General features: G+C 36.3%; 1 protein-coding gene across 4 annotated transcripts in view; it reads left to right on the top strand.

Annotated features, from left to right (window-relative positions):
* Positions 1 to 25,394, top strand: part of Kmt5b (lysine methyltransferase 5B) — a 58,735-nt gene that overhangs the window by 20,718 nt on the left and 12,623 nt on the right. For all 4 annotated transcript variants that reach the window (XM_003468314.5, XM_013150841.3, XM_063227637.1 and 1 more), the window contains exons 2-9: positions 1,159 to 1,394; positions 8,180 to 8,327; positions 12,045 to 12,113; positions 16,453 to 16,618; positions 17,103 to 17,212; positions 19,036 to 19,202; positions 19,450 to 19,469; positions 19,558 to 19,694. In XM_003468314.5, the coding sequence (XP_003468362.1) occupies positions 1,235 to 1,394; positions 8,180 to 8,327; positions 12,045 to 12,113; positions 16,453 to 16,618; positions 17,103 to 17,212; positions 19,036 to 19,202; positions 19,450 to 19,469; positions 19,558 to 19,694 (977 nt within the window). In that variant the 5' untranslated portion in view covers positions 1,159 to 1,234. The remainder of the gene's footprint in view (positions 1 to 1,158; positions 1,395 to 8,179; positions 8,328 to 12,044; positions 12,114 to 16,452; positions 16,619 to 17,102; positions 17,213 to 19,035; positions 19,203 to 19,449; positions 19,470 to 19,557; positions 19,695 to 25,394) is intronic.

Here is a 25,394-nt window from a genome sequence, read left to right as displayed (position 1 = left end):
AGGAAAAAGACAAAAAAAAAAAAAAAAAAAAGAAAGAAAGAAAGAAAAAAAAAAAAAGACTAGAGCATAAGCCAGGCATAGTGGTGCCTATAATCCCACACTTGGGAGGCTGAGTTGGGAGGATTGTTGAACGCTTGAGAGCAGCCTGGACTACATCTGTACTGGCCCAGCCTGTACTGCTAGTGAGATCCTGTCTTAAAGGACTAGGGCATAATTCCATAGTGGAATAATATCAGAAACAACATTTTTCCCATTCCATTATGAACAATCTGCTCAATCCTCATTTGAAATTATAAGAATCCTCTCACTACCTATGCCATTCTTTTTTCAGACTTGGGCATTTAAAATTCAGATGAAGTATAACTGTATATTGCCAAATATATACAGACTCTCAATTTTGTGACCATTGTAAAGTAACAGTAAGGTAAATATTTTCAAGCATGTACTACTTTGATATCTGAATATTGGTTCTTTAAATACTTTGAAAGTGACTTCAGACTAACAGCAAAAAAGATGTAAGATGTACATCTTTTATTATTCTGGCTCCTCTGCTAAATTTTGTTTGTAGGTTTCTTTATGCTATAAGTAGTGAGTAATTCAATGGCACAGCACCTGCCTGGCAAGTGCAAAGTCCTGAGTTTGATTCTTAGTACCAAAAAAAAAGTAGTAGTTAACCTAACAGTTGTCCCTTATCCTGGTAGTCATGAACTTTCCTTGAGACAAAGTAGATAGAGTAATTGCCTTACAGTTTACTCCAAGGGTTCATAGAGCCTTACCAAAACATGTAATCTGAACAGATTATAGATCTCTACCTAGATATCAGCATAATAAGAAGCAAAGATGATTCTTATTAATTAGTAACTGAAAAGGGTGAATATTTAATGACCACCTACTATTTGTCAGTCAGCTATTTAAGCACAAGGAGTGAACAAGTCCCTGTGTTGCTGAAGAGCCTGGAAGAACTGTAGTCCTGAGCTTGGCATGGTATGGCAAGGGGGGAGGGTAGAGGGATCATAGCAAGGTGGCCTTTAAAAGAGTGGAGACATTAATTACTAAATTAATCTCAATTATATGTATCTTTCTTAGGAACTTAGGCTTCTGGTTAGCATGGTTTTCATGTATTTACCTCCTACTTTGTTCATGTTTTGTTTTCATTAGGAGAGAACATTGAAATTATTTTCTAAGCTATTTGAAGAGAGTGACTAAATGCACCTGGGTCAGGCTGGCTGTGGGTATGAAGTGGTTGGGAGAATCCAAGAACATGGTGGTGAATGGCAGGAGAAATGGAGGCAAGTTGTCTAATGATCATCAGCAGAACCAATCAAAATTACAGCACACTGGCAAGGACGCCTTGAAGACTGGCAGAACCACAGTCGAGAGGAGGTCAAGCAGATGTATGTACACTTTTAAACTCAGTCTTTTGATTGTGATGTGGGACAGTAATTCCACCCAGTATGTAATTCGTGTTTTATCGTCAAAACAGTTTTGTACATTCTCATAGTTAACGGTATAGTTTTATTTATTCTCATCAGTTTTTTTAATCAAACCATATGTGAAACAAGTAAATTCTATATATAATTATGTTTGTATTTGATAACTTCATATTTTATAGACTTTATACCTGAATAGTTCATGTGTTCTATAAAAATATAAAGGTACCACACAGCTGAATTTTTGTAAGTTTAAATTGCATTTTTAATATTCTGTGTAAGTATATACTTTTTTGGTAACTTCCATAGAGCAATATAAATAATGAAGTCACTGTAATTTAGATGGTGAGTAGAATGCAGGACAGAAAAAAACTGACTATTGGAGGGCATCTTTGCAGATCACAGTTAAGTCTACTTATACAGGAGAGCCATTTATCCTGACAGTGCTAATAAGTTGCTTTATTACCATGTATTTCTTTGAGGCTTGTTACAGTAGTTCTGTCGGAGTAATGAGATGCCTAGGAGTAAGTGTAAATACAAATAGGCATTTTATAAAGGTTGTCTAACACTGTATATTCTTTGTGGTTTTCTTTCTTTATTTCTTTTTTTAGACAGGGTCTTGCTGTGCAGTTCAGGCTGGCCTTGAGCTCACTTTGTAGCTCAGGCAGGTCTTGAACTCACAGTGATCCTCCTGCCTGAGCCTCCTAAGTTCTGTGATTATAAGCATGCATCACCACACGGGGCAAGAGAGTATATTCTTGACAACATTTTTAAGAGTTAAAGAGGACACACTTTCAATTCCTGCTATTCCTAACAATAATCTACGCACTGCTGAATATTCCCAGTTTGTGTTGAGATTGCCAGTGCCCAGTGGTTTGGATTAGTCAATGGTTTTCTGCATTTCCAAATATATTGCACAGTTCTAATTCATTTCCTTCTTACCATTTATGGATTGTATTATTCATTCACCCAGACTGCCACTTTTCATATCAGATCATGTCCCTGTTTCTGTGGAAAACCAGTCCCATTTCCTGCAGAGTATAAGAATAGCAGAGAGCCCATTGGGTATGATGACTTGTGTCTATATCTTCAGCTACTTGGGAGACTGAGGTGGGGAAGATTGCACATTTGGAGACAGCCTGGACAACTTAGCCAGATCCTGTCTGAAAAACAGAAAGGATTTGGGAGTATAGGGGAGTGACTTGCCTAAGACCCTAGGTTTAATTCCCAGTTCTGCAAAAATAAAACAAAAAAGAAGAGGAAAGAGCCCAAGACTGAATATGCTGTCCTCTCCGTGGACACCACCTCACCCCTGAAGCTGCTATCATCATGTGCCATATTCCTGTCTTATTTTAAGCATTTAGTGGGAACACTTAACACTTCAAAAATGTGACCAAATGTGACCAAATTGAAGGGAAAAATAGACAACTCAGCAATAATTTGGATCCTTTAGTTCATAATAGAACAACTAGGCAAAATATCAATAAGAAAAGAGTGCATTTAACCAAATACAGCAGGTAGACTTGTGGACATCTGTAGCATGCTACTCTACATTGGTAGAGTACTGTTCTACTCAACAATAGCAGAATGAATGCTCATTATTCTGAAGTACACATGGAACATTTCTCCAGGACAAGATACATGACAAGTCCCAATAAACTTAAAAAATTGAAATAGTAAAAGTATGTTTTCTACAATGGAATAAAATTAGAAATTAATAATACAAAGAAATTGGGAGAGTTAACTAAATACATGGAAATTAAACAGTGTGCTACAAAATAATCAGTGGATCAAAGAAAAAAATAAGAAACTAAAAAACACTTATGAATGAAAATGAGGATAAAACTTATAGAATGAAGCTAAAAAGCAGTAACATACATGAAAATATAGAGTAGATATAAAAGCCTATATTAAAAAGAAAAAAATTTTCATGTTGTTAGCCTAACTTTCACTATAGAACACAAGGGAAAAAAAATTAAAAAGAACTAAACCCAAAACTAGTAGAAGGAAGAAAATAATAAAAATTAGGGTTGAAATGAATGAAATACAAGAGGAAAAAGTACGGAAAATGTGGAACCAAAGTTAATTTTTTAAAAAGATCAACAAAATTGACAGACTTTAAGCAAAACCCAGGGCTGTTCAGTGGTTCAAGTGCTTGCCTGGTAAGTGTGAGTTGGTGAGTTTGATCCCCTGTACCAAAAAAAAAGCAAAGACCAAGAAAAGAGAACTGAGATTCCTAAACTCAAGAATGAAAGAAAGGAGACGTTAACTGCCTTACAGAAATAAAAGTTGATATAATAATACTATGAATAATTGTATATGAATAAATTAGGTAACAGATAAAACGGACAAATTCCTAGAAACAAACAACTGAAAATAATTGAAGGAATTTTTGAAAACCTGAATAAACCTGTTTGGCAGATAAAGAGATTCAGTAATTAAAACTACCAAAAAAAAAAATTCTCCCCACAAAGAAAATCTCAGGAGGCACATGCCTAGCAAGCACAAGATTGTGAGTTCAGTCCCTGGTACCTAAAAAGAAAATCCCGGATGACTTCATTGGTGAATTCTTCAAGATTTCTACCAATTTGTAGAATTAACAACTTACCACACACAGCTCTAAAAGATAAAAGAGAAAGGAATACTTCTTACTCATTATCCTGCTTCTAAAATCACATATCACAAGGAAACTACAGACCAGTATCTCTTATGAACACGAACGTAAAAGTCCTCAGTGAAGTCCAACAGCATATAAAAAGAATTCTGTAGCATGACCTAGAGGGGTTTATTTGAGGCATGCAGGATTGATTAAACATCTGAAAATCAATTAGTGTAATAAGCCACATTAATAGAGTGAAGGACAAAAAACAATTATATGATCATCTCAGTAGATTCAAAAGAAGCATTTAACAAAATCCAACATACTTTCAGGACGGGAAATACTGAACTAGGAATAGAAGGGAATACCACTACTGGATAAAGAACATCTATTTAAAAATTACAGTTATAAAAAAAATAAAAATCACAGTTATTATAATATGTGATGGTGAAATACTGCTTTCCCCTAAGATCCACCAAGACTGGGGTATCCTGTCAACACTTTTCTTCAGCATTCTACTAGAGGTTCTAACCAAGCCGTTATGCAAGAAAATGGACTAAAAGGAATCTAGATTGGATAGGAAGAAATAAAACAATCTCTGTTTTGCAGATAACATGATTACATATGTAGAAAACCTTGAGGAGGCCAGACATGATAGCACATGCCTGTTAATCCCAACACTAGGGAAGTTGAGGCAGGAGAATCACAAGTTCAAGGCCAATCTAGACTACATAGTGAGACTTTACCTCAGAAACAAAATTCTAAGGGATCCACTGAAAAAAACTATTAGAGTTAATAAAAAGTTAAGTAAGCTTAGAGGATACAATATCAGTCTGCAGAAATATATCATGTTTTGTAAACTTGGAATGAGCAATCCAAAAATGAAGTTAAGGGCGCTGGGGATTTAGCTCAGTGGCATAAGCGCCTGCCTTGCAAGCAGGCAGTCGTGAGTTCGATCCCCAGTACCAATAAAAAGGAAAAAAAGACAAAAAAAAAAAAAAATGAAATTAAGAAAATCTCATTTACAGGCCGGGGATTTAGCTCAATGGCATAAGTGCCTGCCTGGCAAGTGTGAGGTCATGAGTTCAATCCCCGGTACCAAAACAAAAAAAGAAAAAGAAAATCTCATTTACAGTGGCATGCCAAACAAGAGAGAGAAGAGAAGTAAAAGAAGTTTTACAGAAGTGTGAACTCTGAAAATTATAAACCATTGAAAAATGAGTAAGACCTAAATGGGAAAACACTGTATGTTCATTGACTAGCAGATTTAATATTGTTCAGATGGCCACATTGCTTTAATAATCTGTAGATTTGACATAATACCTATTAATGTCCTAAGTGGCTTCAAATAACAAACTGATCCTAAAATACTTATGAAAATTCAAGGAACTCAGAATAGCGAAATCATTTTGAAAAAGAACAGAGTTAGAGAACTCATACTTCCCAGTTTAAAAACTAACTATAAAGTTGCGGTAATCAGGGGAGTTAATGATTTGGCATAAACATAGATCTACAGAATAGAATTAAGAGTCCAGAAATCACTTTTGGGAGGGGGTTGAATTTAAAGGGATTGAACTATTGGGGATTGAATTTATGACTTCACATTTTTCAGGCAAGTACTTGTGCCACAGATCTAAATCCCCAGCCCCAAATCCTCACATTTTGACCGACTGATTTCTGACAAGAATGCCAAGAGAATTCAGTGGAGAAACAATAGTCTTTTTTCAGCAGATGGTGTTAGGAAAATTAGGTATCCATGTGCAAAGACTAAAGCTAAGCTTCTGCCACATGTAGAAACTAATTAAAGATAAGATGAATCAGAGACCCCAGAGTAAAAGTGAAACCTATAAAAATCATAAGAAAACAAGCATAATTTTTCCTGACTTGAGATTCAGTAATGGTAAGGAACAACAACAAAAAATTGATCAAAATTGCAACTTTCTTCAGGAGACACTGCTAGCATCATTAAACAACCACAGAATGAGAGGAAATATTTTCAAATCAAATCTGATAAGGAACTAGTAGCCAGAATACATACAAACTCTTCAAAACCAACTATGAAAGACAAAATCCAGTTTTAAAATGGGCAAATGATCTGAATAGACAAATAAGCACAGGAAAAGATTTTATTGTGGGCAGTAAGCACAGGAAACATTCTAATATTAGTCATCAAGAAAAGTCAAAACTATAAGGTACTAATTTATAATCAATAGGACATCTCAAATTTAAAAGGTAGTAACAGGTGTTGTGGAGAATTTGGAGCACTGTTGGTGGGAATGTAACTCCTAGTTTTAAAGAGTCTGGCAGTTCCTCAGCAGTCAAACATACAGTTATCACTTAACCCAGCATTTCTACTCCTAGATAGAATTAGAAACATAATGTACACACAGTAATATTATGAATGTTCACAGCAGTATGATTTGTAATAACCAGATCCACCAACTGGCACGTGGGTGGACAAAATATGAAGCATACACATGCGATGGATCATTATTTAATCATAATAAAGGATGAAATACGCATGGAGTAATGTGAATAAACTTTTGAAATAATGCGAAGTGAAAGAAACCTGTCACATAGAGTCATAATGTAAAAGGGCAGGGTATGGTGACGCATGTCGTAATCCCAGCACTTGGGAGGCTGAAGCTGGAGAATTGCTCTTGGCATTCAAGGCTAATTTGCATTACAGAGTGAGATTCTTATCTCAGGAACTCAAAACAACTCTTGTGAGTATGTTTAAAAAAATTACATACTTTAAGTGAATGATTTGTATAGTAGGTGAAATATGTTTCAGTGAAGCTTTTTTTTTTTTTGTCTTTTTCTTTTTTTATCGGTACCAGAGATCGAACTCACAACCACACACTTGCAAGGCAGGCGCTTATACCACTGAGCTAAGCCCCTTCAGTGAAGCTTTTATGAAAATGTAACAATTTCAGAGCCGTAGTAGTGCATATTGATAATGCCAACATTCAGGAAGCTGAAGCAGAAAGATTATGAGATCATGGGAGATTGGGCTACATAGTGAGTTCAGCACCATCCTGGACTACTACATCTGTCTAAAAGAACAAAAAAAATTTTGATGGCAGACATGTAGCTAATTTTATTGTAAAATCATGTACCTGTACTTGGCAGGGCCCTGTATGTGTTTATTTTGTTTTTGTGAAAAAGTAGATGAAGGTTAAACCTCTGTGTCTCTAATTCTTTTTTTTTTTTGGTCTTTTTCCTTTCTATTGGTACCGGGGATCGAACTCATGACTGCCTGCTTGCAAGGCAGGCGCTTATGCCGCTGAGCTAAATCCCCAGCCCTCTAATTCTTTTATATTTTAGTTTTGAGAGCCATAAAAGTATGATGATGCCCTATAAATTATATATGCTAATTCCATGAAAAGACTGTCAATGATGTGTGCATCAAACTTTAGCAGCAATAACAAGTCTTAATCTGTGTAAATGTGAATTTCTTAACATTGATTTTCACAGTTAAACTCAATTACTTCAGTTACATATTTCAGTCTGTATTTTTATCTATTCATTGAAAATTATTTAAAATAAATAGAACTATCACTCTACACTTTTTTCCCTTTCTTCTGCTACCTAGCTCTGTGATGACAAGCAAGTTTTTGAACCTTTTGACCTAAGTTGCCTTCAAAGTGGGATAGTAGTCACTTAGCTGCCCTTCACAAAAGCAAGAAACTGAACTCCTTGAGGCTTGTGTTGGTTCTTGAGATTCACAGTTTTGGCACTTCTTGCAGAAACTTCAGAAACTATCTTGAGTTCTTGTTTCCTTCTCACCCCATCCTTATGTAATGGCTCCATAGGCCATCTCATTAGAATAATGCCATCCTGCTATCTTGTTTCCTGGCTGTTCTTTAAGGAGAGAGTAAATCACTAGAACCAGAGTCTTCCAACTTCTCAGAGCCCATTCTTTGTAAATCTGATATTTGCTGCCCAAAATACTCTCAGTAATTGGCTCAGTTTACTGCATTTGGTTTTCTTTTTTAAGCAAGCATATTATTTTCCTAATTATTAAAACTGATGGAAATAAGTATTCTTATTTTTGGTTATTAGCTTGAATGGGCAGTGATTTTTAAGAGTTGTAAAGATAAATTTAAGTATTTTACAGTTTAAATTACTTTTTTTTTGCTTTTCACAGGTAATGGTAATTCAGGATTTGAAGGACAGAGTCGCTATGTGCCATCTTCTGGAATGTCTGCCAAGGAACTCTGTGAAAATGACGACCTAGCAACCAGTTTGGTTCTTGATCCCTATTTAGGTTTTCAGACACACAAAATGAATACTAGGTAATTTTAAGTCTTTATCCTGAATAGAACAGATTTAACAAAATAGATGGTTGGCAGGTATGGTGGTAGACACCTGTAATCCCAGCACTGGAGGAGGCTGAGTTAGGATTACAGGCTTTCAGATGTAAAGTTTAATAATTTAGCAAGATACTATCTCAAAAGATAAAAAATCGCTGAGGATATAGCTCACTGTGAACATCCCAGGTTCAGACTCCAAGTACTACAGGAAAAAAAATGAATTTTACTTTTCAAAATTTTAAATGACATTAAAAGAAGATTCTTTGCTACAGAAGGATTTCTCTTGAGTCAAGACAAATAAAGCAAGCTACTAAGAGTCTCATCAATTTTAATTCTATTTTACCTGAGAATATTTCTGTTTAAATATTAAACTGGTGGAATAGCTGCTTGTTTTGTTTTCAGTATTTATAATTATTTTACTTAAGTGCAAAGTCTTATAGACATCCTGTAAAACCTTGAAAATGCATTTTTTAACTTAAGATGCATTTTCCCCATAATTTTATTATATACTTTAAAATAATTGCCACTTATTCAGTATCATTTGCTGTATGTATAAAATATAAGTGCATTCATCTTAGTCTCTCAACCTTTAACATTTAAGGCCTCAAATACTCTCTTAAACATTACCTCTTAGAAAGGATCCCTAGATCATTTTGTAATTGTTTCTGCCATCAAACAGGAGGTCATAGGTTTGCAGCTTTACTTTTTTGCATCTGAGGCAAAGGGTTTTGAGTTGAATGAAGAGCATGCCAGCAGAGATTTAGAGTGGAGAGCCAGTCTGGCCTGGGGTTAGGGGTTAGGATTAGAGCTCCTTCTCATTCCATCACACTCACTGGCATTTTGTAGCCCAGTTCCTATGACAAGCCAGGAAGAGAATTCAAGGTATATGGACACTGACAGTTGAAGATGGAAGAATTGATTACTACAGGTGACTGGAAGAAAAGCCTTGCGTGCCTTTTTCATCCTAATTTTCCTTTGCTCTCATTAAAATAATGTGCACTATACTTCACTTATCAATTTTAAGTTCAGAAAGGAGTAGTTTGGGTATTTTTGTGTAATTTGCTGTCATCACATACCTTTACTTGGTAAAATGAACTGAAACATTGGAATAGAAGTGAGAGATTATCTAAAGTTTCCTACCAGGTAACTGCCTATTCTCTGGGAAATTAATAAGATTGATGCTCTGATCCAACTAAGATTAAATTTACATTATTACTTAAGTATATTTCCCCTTTTTCCTTTGTTAACATCAAAGACCAGTGCTCATTCTCTACCTTCTAAACCTAGAAGACATTTATAGAATTTCAGCTGCATGCAGTGGCACTTACCTGTGATCCCAGCAAGATCAAGCCCAATGTGGACTACTTAGCATGACCCTAACCTCAAAAGTTTTTCAAAAGGGTGGGGAGATGAAGATGTAGCTCAATGCAGAGATCCTGGATTGAATCCCCAGTGAAGAATTTTAATCACCTGTTAGCCCTCACTCTTTTTTTTTTTTTCCTCCCTGAGTTAAGGAATGTGAATATGTGAATCATGTTTTGACGCAAGTCTGGTAGCCCGCTGGATACCACTGCAGAGAATCATGATGTTAGCCTGGAGTCTTTGAGAAAGTTCTGCTGATTGTACTTCATAGATTGAGATAAACAAATGTATAAAAACATTTTAGAGGGGGAATTTGGCTCAGTGGCACAAGCGCCTGCATGGCATGTGCAAGGTCGTGAGTTCGATCCCCGGTACACAAAAAAAGAAAAAGATTATTCCATTAAAATTACAAGTCCTGGGCTGGGGATTTAGTTCAGCAGCATAAGCGCCTGCCCTGCAAGCAGGCAGTCGTGAGTTTGATCCCCGGTACTGATAAAAAAAAAAAAAAAGTTCTAATGGTTTATGAAAGAACTTCTTGCATTCTGAAACCCCTGTGCTTTATTCCCAAGAATAACTGTTAATGACTTCTGTAAGAAAGAAACCCTCCAATTTTCTATAAAAGTCCTCCTAGACCACTGTTGGTCACAATTAGTTTACCCATTAGTGGTTGAGAATCTTGTTAAAAAGTACATTGAGTCAGTGGCTTCAGGGTAGGTCCTAGGAGTCAGCAATTCTAACAGCTCCCAGGCTATATTTGAAATTATTAGTTCTTGACCCATCAGGCCTATGAGTTCCATGGTGATGTGATAAATGAGTTAAAAAGTTTTTACCTTTTGTTTCTGAAGACTCAGTTAAAACGTGATAGTCATAAATGTCAAGTTCAGAGGGGCCAAAGGTGTAGCTCAGTGGCAGAGTGCTTACTCAACATATGCAAGGCCCTGGGGTTCATTATCCCCTGCAAGAAGTAGATGAATAAAGTGTGAACTAAAGGATTCCACACAGATGCTAACACTAAAGATACTACTGTATCTCAGGACTCATAACCACATTCTGTTTCTACAGAAATTGAAGCATCTACAATCAAAGACGGTTAAACAAAGTAAACTTTCACATGACTTTTACTCATCTTTTTAAGGGCAATATTTAATTACACAGTTCCTTAAATAGCCAGTGATGGTGAAGCCATACCTACTGTTCCCCTTTATTAATAAGTTTGTTTGTCTTAATGAAAGGTACACATACTTATTTCATCTTAGTGGACTTACTTCAAAATAAAACTAGCAAGCCAGGTATGGTTTGGGTTCTTATTTATTTGCAGGTCAAAAAGGAATGGAGAGCAACAATTTACTGAAATGCTGACTAAAATCATTTTCGAAGATAGTATTTTATAGAAAATAAGGAGTATCAATACTAGAGTATAAAAATACTTGTAAATTGTTAATTCTTGAACTTCAATCTTTGAGGCACAAAAGAAATGACTGGTAAATGTTATAGATCTTGAATTTTCTGCGTGTTCTTTGCTAATTGTTAAGTGGTTCTCTTTGTTCATGTTTATACACCTATAATTTGTTGTTAGTTTCTCATTTTAACCCTTTTGATTCCCTTCTTTCAGTGGACCTCCAGGAATAGTTTTAAAACAGTAAGATGTTTAATGATTTGCCTGAGTGCTTATGTTGTAATTTCAATATATTGCTATATTTACCAACAAGTAAGAGTTGTAGAATGAATACATAGTATAACACAATACTAATTTTACTAGGAAAAACTTGTAGTCAATTGTGCAACATAAAAATTCTTTTTAGCAAGAGAAGAAATGTTACCTCTGTTTTAAAAGAAGTTGGAGACAAGATGTTATAAAGATGAGATGTATGTTTTCAGTAATGCCTCCTTGTTTAGGCAGTGTGACCCTGAGCTTTGACGATAAACTATGTACAGGGGAAACTCAGGCAGTAAGCTCAGGAGATGATATTATACAAGTGTCAGCTTATATAGTTACCTACCTTCCACCATTGTAACTAACTTTTATTTTGCTTTTGTATCTATGGGGTATGAGTTTATGAATGACTTTAATCACTTTAAAATTAGGAACTTGAGTAGAATGTGTAAAGAAAATTTGGAGACCTTCCCTAACTTAATAAATAAGGAATAGAATTCTATAAGAACCTGGCATTGTTATCCTTCTGAGCCTGCCTGTGGCTTCATGAAGTTCTTAAATACCAGTGTTTTTTTTTTTTTTTTAAGAGTTTTGCTACAATAAACATTGTAAGTCTTGTTTAGAAATTACAATACAAATCGTATAAGTAGTTTTTATCGTTATTTGTTTTTGCATTTATATAGCGCCTTTCCTTCGAGGAGCTCAAGGCATTTTTCAAAATCTGAAAGTTTTCCTCATAACAACCCTCTGAGGTAGGTAGAGTGCAATACAAACCAGTAATAAGATACAAATTAATGTGTTCCAACCTGTGTAGTGCTCTTTAATGTTAATTTGAGATGTAAGCAGAAACATGACTTGTAACCTTTTAAAATAGTTTGGTCTTAGTTATACTTAAAAACAAAACTCGTACTTTATAACAGGGTAATTTTAAAAGAACAGCAGATTAGTTAAGCACTGATTGCAAGGCTCAGCCAGGTATGGTTTGGGTTCTTATTTCTTTGCAGGTCAAAAAGGAATGGAGAGCTCTGGTTCTATGACTTCTCTGCGTATCTACAAACCCAGTTTGCGTGAAACTTCATTCAGATGGGGGAAATGTGTTTACTATGTTTCCTTACGGTTTTCTATTTTTGTATCTTAAATATTTGAGCATTGTCTTTCTCTTCCTTTCTCCTCTTTCTTCCTTTTTTGTCCCCCCCCCCCCCCGCCTACTCCAGTCAACTCTTGGTGGTACATACTAATGAAGGGCACAGTAGTCAGCTAATACCAATCTGCAGCTTTTCTTCATTGCCACAGTGGTCTCTTGGGTTTGGACACAGAAAAACCAAATAGCAAGCAAACCTGGGAAGTCAGTCTCTGGAGAGAGAGGGGAACAGGTGTGTGGGAACATGAATTTGGATGTTTTTTCCTGCCCCTTCTAGTAAAAGCTGATTGTAAACTACAGATTTTTTTTAAATTTTTTATACCAACCATTGATCAGAGGCATAGGAAGAAAAAAAAATATTTGGTTTTTTTAAAGTAGCAGATATTGTGTTAATAGAAAGCAAGGTAGGACATACTGTTTTAGAAATGCCAAAACTTCTTGTGCCACCCAACAGGTCACCTCAGTACTAAGTTTAAAAATCTAGAATCCGGGGCTGGGGATTTAGCTCAGCAGCATAAGCACCTGCCTTGCAAGCAGGCAGTCGTGAGTTCGATCCTTGGTACCGATAAAAATGAAAAAGACAAAAAAAAAAAAATCTAGAATCCTAGATCTCAAGCTCACATACTAAAGTCAGGGTGATAGCACATTCCTTAATATCATCACTCAGGAGACTGAGGAGAAGGATCACAACTTCAAAGGCAGCTGGACAACTTAGCAAGAGTCTTTCGCAGAATTTTTTTTAAAAAGATGGCATGGGGAGGACTAGAAGATTATTTTCTTTTAAGATCCTCAGTGGCTTTGCTCTGGCCCTACCAGCTATAATAGTCTTACGTTATTAAAACCAATTTTATTTCTCACAGTATTTTTTATAGATGGGTTTTGATGTCCACTGTAACCCAGTGATTTTTTATATATATTTACAAGGTAATTGAAAACAAGTGTTTTCTGCCTGTCTGTACCATATAACCATTTTCTTCCTCTTTCCCCTCACTATCATTTCATGCCTGTCACAGCCAACTGTGATAATAGGTTTTAACATTTTGGAGACCAAAAAAAAAAAAAATTGTCATGCAATAGAGGTGCTTACTAGTGAGTAGCAGGGGATAGTTTCATGAGTTTAGTTTATACAAATACAAGTCAGAAAAGTGGAAATAAGATCAGGAGTGAAGTAAAAATATTACTAGTTATTATTTTTTGTTGTTTTAGTATGTAAGTTATTTGGCATCATGAACAAATTGTAAACTAAGGATACGTGAAAGATGTTTTTAGATAGGAAGAAATGTGTTTCAAAAAGCGTAGGTTACACATAAAGCCTGTTATAGATATCCAAGATTGATTCCAGATCAGTAGCTTGTTTTTCTGAAATGCTCTTAAGACCTTTTAGGTGAGTTTAGCCTTAACTCGGTTTATTGTATGTTGAGACATGTAATTTTACTTGGGGGAGGTGTTTTTTCTTGTTTTGTGTTTGTTTGGTTGGTTGGTTTTGATTTGATTTGGCTTTATGCTATACTGGGAATTAAACACATGCTGTGCTCTACCACTATGCTGTGTCCCCAACCACATGTAATTATTTTTAAATGGAGTGTCATGATTAGTCAGTTCCACATCAGACATCTAAAGATAGCTTGACTCTGTCATTTGTAGTCCTACCACACAATATTGTGGATAATTATTACCTTTACTCAAAGTGATCTATGCTTTTCTGATTACTATATAAGATACAGCTTCTCTATTTTCCACCATTTCACATTTTATATTGCTTGAAGTGTTCTTAGCCAACAACTTCTTTCTCTTGGCTTATGTGTTCTTCATATGTAAATAGGCCTGTTATGTCAGGTTAAGGATTTCCTGGCTGAAAATGGAAATAAATGCTTAGTGCATTCCCTCATGTACCTCTAAAATGTGTTTGAATTCTTAGATAGCTCTGCTTAAGAATTGTGAGAATCCAGAGTTAACGAGTATCTGTAACTAGTAAGTTTCTAGTGGTATCCCTATGTATTAATGCATGTGAAATTTTGTAGAATTCTTGTCCAGTGAACAGTATCATACCTGCTCTTTACCTCATTTCTTACCTCTTCCTGGTTGTAGTACTTTCTTTTACTATTGCTAACCCTCTACTGTGGTCAACTACTTGAATCAAGCGTATATTGTCCTTTGCTTAGATTTCCTCTCACTCTGCCTTCCCTGTAATTCTTTCCTGCCTATAACATTATGCTTTTTTAGAAAGCTAAATTTACAAGGCCAGGGGTTTAATTCAGCAGCACAAGCACCTTCTTGGCAAGTATGAGGTCGGGAGTTCAATCCCCAATACCAAAAAAAGAAAGCAAGCTAAATTTACTACCTTCATGACTGAATTTACTGTCAACTTCAAAACTCTTTCCAAGCAATTCTTACGACTTAGGAATAGTCTCTACACTTTTGAATTTTCACCATATTATATTTTTGCATGTCAATGCCTTGCCCAAATACTTGATGCAAGTGTATGTTTATCTTTTATTCCCAGTTAAATTTTCCGTTCAAGAACAATCTTCTTTCTCTGCTATTTCTCACAGTATTTTGTGTGCTAGTATGTATAAAACACTTTGTAAATAATCCTGCGAAAGAAATACCTCAGCTTAAAATCTTGCTGAAATGTTTCCATTTGTGTTGGAAAAAGAACTCTGCTGAATGCTGCCTGTACTGGAGCTTGTGCTAGACCTCATCTCACTTGTAACATTCAGACTCATGAAATGTGCATTTTTAAATATTAAGTGCATAGCTCAAGTGTTTTTCCTGAGCCAGTAATATTTTTTTCTTTATTTTTTTTGAACAGTCTGCAACTCCTTTTTCTGTTGCATAGTTTTTTAAAAAAATAAAACCCATATTTCAGAAAATTAGACAAATTGACACATAAAGAGACTTTGAAATTGAAGTCTTAAGTATTTCCAGGTACAGTAGCGTATACTACATTCCCCCCACTCTGGAAGGCAAAGACAGGAGGATCACTAGTTCAAGCCCAAACAAGACCCTGTCTAAAAAAAAGGCATTGAGCATGGTTACACACATCTATAATCCTAGCACTTGGGAGGCTGAGGCAGGAGAATTGCCATGAGTTCAAGATCAGGCTGAACTTCACCGTGAGACCCTGTCAAAAAGTGGGGAGGGGTCCTAGGATGTAGCTCAGCCTGAAGGCCCTGGGCTCAATCCCTAATTATGGCTGATTTTATATTAGAAGCCTTTTTAAATGTTACTGCAACAGTTTTTAATGTTGCAGCAGTTTCACTGGCAGCATAAACTTCCTGCATCCTCTTCTGAATGTACTTGTCAGGTACCTGTTTCATGGGAGTGGTGATAACATCAAAGTATATCTGAAGACTGGTTGAGGTTTTCATTTATAGTGTGATTTTGTTTGCTTCACCATACTTTTGAAACACATTCATTACAGTCTTCCAGATTGATTCTACATGGTTTTTTTTTGGGGGGGGGGTTGGTTTGGTTTGGGTTGGGGTTTTTTTGGCACCAGGGATCAAACTCAAGACCTCACACTTGCCAGGCAGGTGTTTAGACCGCTGAGCTGACTCCCCAGTCATTCCGCGTGTTTTTAAAAATTCTTGTCATTCTAACTTTGAGTCAGGCATGCTTCATTCTAGATCTTTACATTTTGTTTCTTCCCAAATAGATGACTAGTGTATGCCTGAAGCAGGCAGCTTTTGTTTGAATCATCTAAGTCATTACATAGTTAAATAACAATGAAATAAAATTATTAAACTATAGTTTGAAGAAAATCGCATTTTCAGATCATTGCCATTATAGTTAAATAGTAATTATTAAGATTATTGATTGTTTTGTTAGGTCTTCCTTAACATAACTATGGCTATTTTTAGGGTATAAGTTCTTTTTCAAGATCTTTACAGTGGATTAATAGCCCAAGAATTGTGGTAGATAACTAAACTCTGGAGTTTTTCTTTCAGATTTCGGCCTATTAAAGGAAGGCAAGAAGAACTAAAGGAAGTAATTGAACGTTTTAAAAAAGATGAACACTTGGAGAAAGCCTTCAAATGTTTAACTTCAGGTGAATGGGCACGGCACTATTTTCTTAACAAGAACAAAATGCAGGAGAAATTATTCAAGGAGCATGTAAGTTTATTAAGATTAAAATTGTTGACCAGTTTGCATAAGATTGTATAATAAACTAAAGCCTGGATATTAAACACTGAAATTTAAGTCCATTTTTCATAGACTAGTGAACGTGTGAAGATCTTAGAACATAGGCAATTGTTTGGATGATTAAGAGAAAATTGTCAGCTGTCCATGGTGGCATATTTCTATAATGTCAGCATGTGGGAAGCAGAAGCCAGATGATTGCTACAAAGTTCAAGGGCAGGCTGGGCCACATAGTGAATTCAAGACCATCCTGAACTGCGTAATGAGCCTGTCCTGTTTTAAAAAAAGATATTTAGAGAAACATAGATCAGGCATTAGGTACTGAAATGTAACAGTAATAAAGTTTGTCATTTAATCATCTTACGTTTCTTATGGTATTGCTGGTGGTGTGCTTTTACAGTACGGAGACATTCTAGCAGGGTAAACAGTTTACAGTCATTTTTTTCTATTCTTTTAGGTATTTATTTACTTGCGAATGTTTGCAACTGACAGTGGATTTGAAATATTGCCTTGTAATAGATATTCATCAGAACAAAATGGAGCCAAAATAGTTGCAACAAAAGAGTGGTAATTATACTGTTCTAAATCTATAAAGTAAATTTCTGATAAAGGTTGAAGCTAGCATTACTCCAAAGGAGCTAGCCTGGTGCCATTGTTATGGCCCATGGCTGAAGTTGGAGTGAACCAGGTCCCATCTGTGGACCTACATGTTGTTTTTCTGGTATTGAGCCTATTTAGTGTTTAACCTGCTGGAAGACTAGAGATTCCAGGATGGATGACCTGGCTTCCAGTCCATCTTCTAGTGTCCTAGATGAAAGGTTGATGGCGAAGTTGTAAGGGCTGTAGGTCATTTATGGGTAGAAACACCCCAAAATATAACCTGCTTAAAAAATATACATGTAGGGCAGGGGATATAGCTCAGTGGCATAAGTGTCTGCCTGGCAAGCACAAGGTCCTGAGTTCCAATTCCTGATACCGAAAAACAAAAAATGTATGTATATGTACATGTGTCAGTTTGGTTAAAAGTGGTGGAGTTGAGCCTACTACAAGAGTTAAAATCCGTAGATGAAAGACAGTGTGTGTGGCTGTGTCTTTCCTATAATGCCTCTTCTGTTTTTCCTCCAAGAAGAAAGCCTCTCAAGTTCTGCTTTGCTTTACCTTGTTTGTTTGTTTTTTAATACTGGGGATTTTGATCAAACCCAGGCCTCATGCATGGTAAGCAAGCAGTGTACCAAGCTACCTCTGCAGCTTTTTTATAATTTCTACTTTAAGGTAGGGATCTCACTGAGTTGCCCAGGCTGGCCTTAGACTTGTATTCGTCCTACCTCAGTCTCCCAAGTGACTGGAATTATAAGCATGCACCACCACAGCAGGCTCAAGCAAGTTTGAGTTCTAGCATTCTAGAGCTGCACTATGCAGTATAGTAGCTGTCTGCTACACTGAGTCCTTGAAATGTGACCAATCTGAATTAAGTGCTGTCTGATACACACAAGTTGCACTGTTTCAAGTTGCATTGTTTCTCATTAATAGTTTCCATATTGATTACTTGCTGAAATAGTATATTGGGTATATTGGATTTAAAAATATTATTTAAAAATAATGGCATCTGGCCATGGTGACACATTCCTGTAATCCCAGCACTGGAAAGGCTAAGGCAAGAGAATCACCAAGAGTTTGAGGCCAACCTGAACTGGAGCATAAGTAATAAACAAAAATAAAGTATTTTGACTTTCTCAATGTAGTTACTAGAAAACTTAAGATTTCAATTTGAGTCCAGTCACAGGGGCAAGCACTTATCCCAGTGGCTCAAGAGGCTGAGACAGGAGGAACAAAAGTTTGAGCCCAGCTTGGCAACTTTGCAACAGTCTAATTCAAAGTAAAATTGGTGAGCAGGGGGCTGGGAATACAGTTCAGTGGTAGAGCATAGGTTCAGTTTTTAGCACCAAAAAAGACTGCAAGTTGCTTTTGCATCACATTCCCAGTAGACCGTGTACTCTAGCTGGTGACACCACAGTTCTGGGTCTTCATGACCCTTAAATGTTGCTAGTCCCTGTCTGGTTCAGCTAGTGGTCAGCAAGTTTAATGCAGTGCAGGAACTGTTTGAACTCTTTCCACCTGTGAAAAACAAGGCTAGCTGCAGGACATTAAGAGACACAGCTACCTGGTTTCTGTCCTGGAGGAGCTTTCATTCTCTTGTATAAGTAAAATAGGAAACAGGTAGCCATAGTATCAGGCAGTGGGGCTCCAAGGAGGAAGGGGAGACACCCAGGTGGGATCCTAGTCTACCCAGGTAGGGTTTCTCAATTTCTGTTACTGAGGTTTATTTTATTATTAAAAGGAAGCCATACTTACAATTTCCAGTAATTTTTAACACCACATGTTTTAAATAGGAAACGAAATGACAAAATAGAATTACTGGTGGGTTGTATTGCCGAACTTTCAGAAATTGAGGAGAACATGCTACTGAGACATGGAGAAAACGACTTCAGTGTCATGTATTCCACAAGGAAAAACTGTGCACAACTCTGGCTGGGTCCTGCTGCATTTATAAACCATGGTAAGCTACATTTCTAGGGTGACTGCACTGGTGTTGAGCAGTAGTCTTGTTGGAGTCAATAAAATCTGTTTTCTTTTTAAGAGGATTTGAAATAGGATTTTTCCCCCACAAATTTATTAGATATTTCTAGTTTAACATAAATTCTATCAGAACTCGTAAAATTGTCTGAAAAGCATTTTCAAATTTTTTAATTGTTCACTTTTCAGATCTTAACAGCAATTAACTCTTTCTTTTGGGCATTTTTCAGATTGCAGACCTAACTGTAAGGTGAGCATTAAAAAAAATTCTCAACTATTTTGTTTCTGCCTCAGCTATCAGACACTTAATGAGTTACTTTTTTTTTTTTTTTTCCCAGTTTGTGTCAACTGGTCGAGATACAGCTTGTGTAAAGGCTCTAAGAGATATTGAACCTGGAGAAGAAATTTCTTGTTATTATGGAGATGGATTTTTTGGTGAAAATAATGAGTTCTGCGAGTGTTACACTTGTGAAAGGTAAGATACTGAGATTTTCAGCTTACACAGTCTTAACAACTGATGGTTATGGGTATTAACTCAGATCATTTAAACACAGGATGGTTTTTAAGTTCTGTAGCACTGCATTCCAGTGCAATGTACATAATCAAAATCAAATAGTATGCAACTATTTTAGAGGCACTGGTACTTTCCCTTTATAAAATCTTACTATTACCAACAATTATGTGTGGGTCAGGATGAAAAAAGTGCTAGGACAGAATGGATAATAGTTCATGTACATGCCTACATGTGCATACATACCAATGCCTCATACACTGCCCTTGAAGTGGCTAGTGAAGTTTCTGATAGTCATGTAAAAACCTTGATGTTTTCTTACATATCATCAAACTGTGTCTTCTGAAACTTGCATTTTCATGTATATACTTTGGACAGTTTCTAAGTCCCCTGTTGACATTCAGCATGGAGCCTGTTTGTTGCATATCTAGATTCTGGGTCCTGGACTAGAGATGTGGCTGAGTGGTGAAGCACTTGCCTAGCGTGCACAAGGCCCTAAGTCATACCCCAGTACAGGAGAAAAAGAAAGAAAAGATTCTAGCCCTTCCACAAATTTCCAAGCTTCGACAGAGTGTCAGTTCCCACTACTCAATGGAGTGACTTCTGTGAATACCACCTCCTTGAGGGCAGCATCACAAGGTAGTGCAAATCGGGACTGCAGAAAGGCTCCTCTGACAGTGGCAAATGGTACAGATGTCACAGGCCACACAGGGAACAAGCTTGCCTTAATTAAGCCCATTTTGCTATCTTGCTTTGTGCTGGAAATTTAACCACTTGGCCTCACTTCAGTGTCCTCATTCATGGTACTTCCTTTTTGTGTGTAGGGGTGTGTGTGTGTGTGTGTGTGTGTGTGTGTGTGTGTGTGTGTGTGTGTGTGTTACTGAGGATTTAGCCCGGTTACCTCAGACTTCACACCTGCTAGGCAAGTACTCTACTGCTCAGGTACAACTGCAATACTTTTTAAATTTTAGACCAGACCCCACCAAGTTGCCCAGGCTAATCTCATACTTGTGATTCTTCCGAGTAGACCACCATGCCCAGCCTTCTATTGCTTTTATAAATGTGAGCACATTTATCATTTAAAGCCACTGCTGCTGCTTAAAACAGCTAGCTTGTAGGAGAGATGAGCAGATTCCCCAGATGCCATTTCCCTCCTTTCTGGATAGTTAGGGATCTCCAACTATAGTGAGAGAAGAAAAAGCCACAGTGTCACTCTTACAGGTTCTTTGCCAGCTTTAAGCTCTTTGCCACCCAGGGATGACAGAAAAGTAACTCCCTTCTGGTGCTGCTGAGATTTTAGAAGCCAAATGACAGAGTTTTTGCTTAGATCTTAGACCAGCCTATAAAAAGGCCCTTTAATTCATTAAATTTTAATTATAGTTCAGTAATGGATTAAAATCATTGTATAGAGAACAGTGAAAACATTAAGTGCCTATAATCTGGAGTCAGACTACCAATGTCAGAATCCCATACCTCTATTTCTTTTTTGGTTTTTGGAACCAGGGATTGAATTTATGACCTTGCTCCTGCCAGGCAAGCACTTACACTACTGAGCTAAATCCCCAGCCCTCACACCTCTATTTCATTCGTTAGGCAATGTTGGCAAGTTATATAGCTACTTAATGCCTTAATTTCCGTATCTGTAAAATGGGAATAACAACATTCTATAGGGTTATTGTAGAGATTAAATTTGTTATTTCACATGAAGCATGACAGCACATAGTTAACACAGAAATGTTAGCTATAAAATTATTTTGTTTCTGGTTTTATTCCCCTTAGGATAAGAGCTTCATGAAGGCAAAGACTGATTTTTTTATCCCAGCATACAAAACAGTAACAAAGTAGTAAATGTTTAATGAATGTTTGAGAGTGAATGAATATAGTAAATAAATATAATGAATAAACTTTTAGAAACTCTCCTTAAAAACTAACATACCCAGGATTTCAGACCAACATAGAAATTGCTTGTTCAAGTCCAATGTAAATGGAATGGTATATCACAGAACAGTAGGTGTAGCTATTGTCAGACTGTTTGAGCAGTTTGTTGAAAACTGCGTTTTTTCTGGAAATTCTCAGGTCCACCAAATTGTTTGTGTCTTTATACACAGTAGTAGCCTGGGAGGGTAAGACTAATCAAAAGAGCTCATTCAGTTATGCTTCAGATATTAACTGAAAAGTTACTTTGTATAGGCCCAGTAGTGCAGGATAGCCAAGACCGTCACAGTGCCAGCTGTCGGAACAGAGCAGTGAAAGAGCAAGGACACACAGAGTGTGTGTGTTTTTTGAGACAGTCTCACTGTGTAGTTCAGACAGGCTTTGAACTCACTGTGTAGCCCAGACTGACTAGCTTGTAACTGTCAGCAGTTCTCCTGCCTCAGCCTGCTGAGTCCTGGGGTTCCAGGCGTGTGCCATCACACCTAGCCACACACTGTGTTCTGAGACCTGAAAGGGGAAAACAGCTGGCTCTGAGGAAAGAGAATGAATAGAATGTGACTGAGATCCTAAGAGGGTAGTATTCAGGAGATACTGGAAATCTGTTTGTGAGTCATAACTATACCAACATCCGTTCTTAAAAAATGTTGCACATTTCACTCTTAATTTGAAAAATGAAATCTAATGATAATCCACACAAAAAAAGACCTAAATAAAAATGCCTGCTATGGAGACTTTAAAATTATAAAAATATTATTTCTTCCCTAATAAATATATAAATTCTTTAGGACTTAAATATTTTATTTTTTAGAATGGTCAGAATTATTTTCAGGTTAGCTTGGCATGGTGGGACACACCTGTAATCCCTCTTTGGAAGGCTGAGGCAAGACAATTGCATGTTTCAGCCCATCCTGGTCAACTTAGTGACTTAGGGAGACCCTGTCTCAAAATGAGAAAGAAGCAAGCCTGGGGAGTGGCTGAGAGTGAAAATTATCAGCTCAGTCTCCAGTATTATTTTTAAAATCATGAAACTACATCTTTGTGATAGCCAAGAAAAAAACTTTTAAAGACTGTTAGAGACTTAATAGATACTAAAATGTTATAAAATATTTGTGAAAAAACTTGATACTGGCCCAGAAGTAGGCAAAAAAAAGAAAACATGAGTAGAATCCTAGAATAAAGGCAAGTGTGTGTGAAATCATAATACGTACTAGGAAATTATTTAATAAATGAGTTAGTATAATTCATTATGCTTCTGGGGAGAAAAGCTGGATTCTCATGTAACATAGACAAAATAAAGACCTTTTGGATAAAGAACTAAAATAAATAATGTGAAACTACTAGAAAAAAATTTAGAATCTGTGTAATCGTGGTATAATGTAGATCTTCCTTAAGGCAAGAAATGATAAATCCTAAAATGTTTAACTTGTCAAAGGTAAATGATTTATTGAAGGAAAATAAAAGTACATATATGGCAAAGAACTCACAACCTAATTTTTAAAAAACTCCTATAAACTCAAGAGACAAAAGTAGAAAAAAGGTAAAGGAGGAAGAGATACATCAGAGAAAAAATATCCATTAACAAAGAAATTAAGACAAAATTAAATACAAGTACTTATTTTCATTTATCAACCTGGGAAAATATAAGCACAGTGTGTTGCTGGTGAGATTGTGAAAACACACCCCCCTGCCTTGCTAATGGGGCCACGAATTACTGTACCCCTTAGGGAAAGTAAGCTGTCAGTGTTCATTAAAAATAAGCATATGCTTTTCCTTGGCAGTTCCATGTGGAAGAGGAAATCTTTCCTGTAGAAGTAAAACACCAGTAAATAAGTATTTGATTTTAAGAGCAGCCTAACAGCAAGTATTTTTGCTAGAAAAAAATCTAAAACATAGGTTTCAGTAATCACCAGTGGGGAGTGAGCGAGTGAACAAGGGCGTGTCCATTCTGTGGAGACGCAGCTTTCAAAGCACATGTGCAGTGTGGAGCTACTTGTCCGTGATGTAAGAAGAAAACTACTGTTGCATAGAATGCTTAATATTATTATATTTTGTTTTTGTTTGCTTAAAAAGAAACAGCAACCCAAAAAAAACCAGTGATGTAAGTGGAAGAAGGCGTTGTCGCCTGCAAGTGGTTAGAGCTGGTATTCATGACTCTGACACCAGAGACAGTTGGGAAATACTGTTAACTTTTGCTTTTGGATATATATATCCTAGGATTATCTCTCATATTGCAGCAAACATGAGCACATGTTAACTGTCGTAAGTGGAAAATGATAAATAGAGACGAGCCAGAAGATGTAGTAGCACATACCTGTCATGAGCAGCACTTGGGGCTAAGAAAGGAGGGTCACAAGTTTGAGGCAAGCCTGGGCTACCTAATGAGTTCAGAGGCGACCTGGGCTACATAGCAAGATCCTTTCCCATTGAATATAAAAGAAAAAAAAAATGGAAGGAGTTTTAAAGATTCTGATTCCTGAAAATTCCAGCACTACTGTTATACTCCTCTTAAAACCAAATCCTTACTAACCGGTGCTTTTATTTCTATCAGATAGATTTCTCCTCACATAGGACTGCCAGGGAAAAGGATATGCTTATTTTTAATAAATACTGCCAGATTGCTTTCTGTTAGGGTTATACCAGTTCATGGTCCTACTGGCATTTGTGTTTGATGTACATTAAATATGGCCAGCCTTTGCAGAAATGTTACAAGTTACTGTTTAAAAAAAAAAAAAAAAGATTAAAAAACATGAGCATATCAAGATAATTTTTTTCTTGATCACTATGGAATAAGCCTTTGGGATTTACACATTTGTGTTCAAGTGTATCTTAGAATTAATTCTGATTGCTTGCTTAAAAATTGACGATTCTTTTTTACAGTGATTTTTGTCCCACTTTTGAAAAAAAGAACTGAAGCAATTTTAAATCTATTTTAGGAAGGTGAAAAAAGTAAGAATTTTTATGTACCAAAAATAATTTCTGCGTTAGATTTAAATCTGTGCTGCTTAGCTTTTAAGAATAAGTGATAGAAAAAGAAAGAAAATTTATATTGTCCTGTACTGTTAGGCAAAACACAGTAATTCCTTGGTTTTGTTTGCTTAAAAAGAGAGAAAAGTACTTCCTTATCCAAATTCTAAAAGAAAGAAATCACATGGGACTTGGCGGTAGTAACAGTGCTTTCACGGTGAAGGGCATCCACAATTTTGCCACACATTTGGAAACTATATTATATGGATTTGTGTTAAAAAGCCAAGACGAGAAAAAAAAGAAGAAAATCTAGGGCCAGAAATAAGCAAGACAGTTTTGTTCAAAGAGATTTCTTTGTGTTTTTTTTTTTTTAATACATGTGCTTTTCTTTAACCTCATTCATAATTTATTCTCTTTAATAAAGCTGAGTAAAACTTTTTACTGGTATACACTAAAGCAAAGCTAAGCAAAGCTAAGCAAAGCTAGATTCATCAGGGAAATAGAAGAAAATTTCTTAAGTACCCTCATTTACTTCATTATGTATACAGTTAAGGTCAGGTACAGATCATTCTTCCTAATATAAAAGCAGATCTTTAAGGGCTGGGGATTTAGCTCAGTGCATAGTGCCTGCCTTGCAAGCAGGCAGTTGTAAGTTCGATCCCTGATACCGATAAAAAGGAAAAAGACAAAAAAAAAAAAAAAAAAAGCAGATCTTTAAAGTATTTTGTATTCAGTAATACTTTATAATTATGAACATTTATGCTT

The sequence above is a fragment of the Cavia porcellus genome, unplaced genomic scaffold (assembly GCF_034190915.1).
Source record: "Cavia porcellus strain 051 isolate PalLab524CR breed Dunkin Hartley unplaced genomic scaffold, mCavPor4.1 scaffold_17, whole genome shotgun sequence".
In the NCBI taxonomy this organism is placed as follows: domain Eukaryota; kingdom Metazoa; phylum Chordata; class Mammalia; order Rodentia; family Caviidae; genus Cavia; species Cavia porcellus.
Note: the sequence above shows the minus strand (reverse complement) of the source record. Positions and strands in the feature narration are given on the sequence as shown.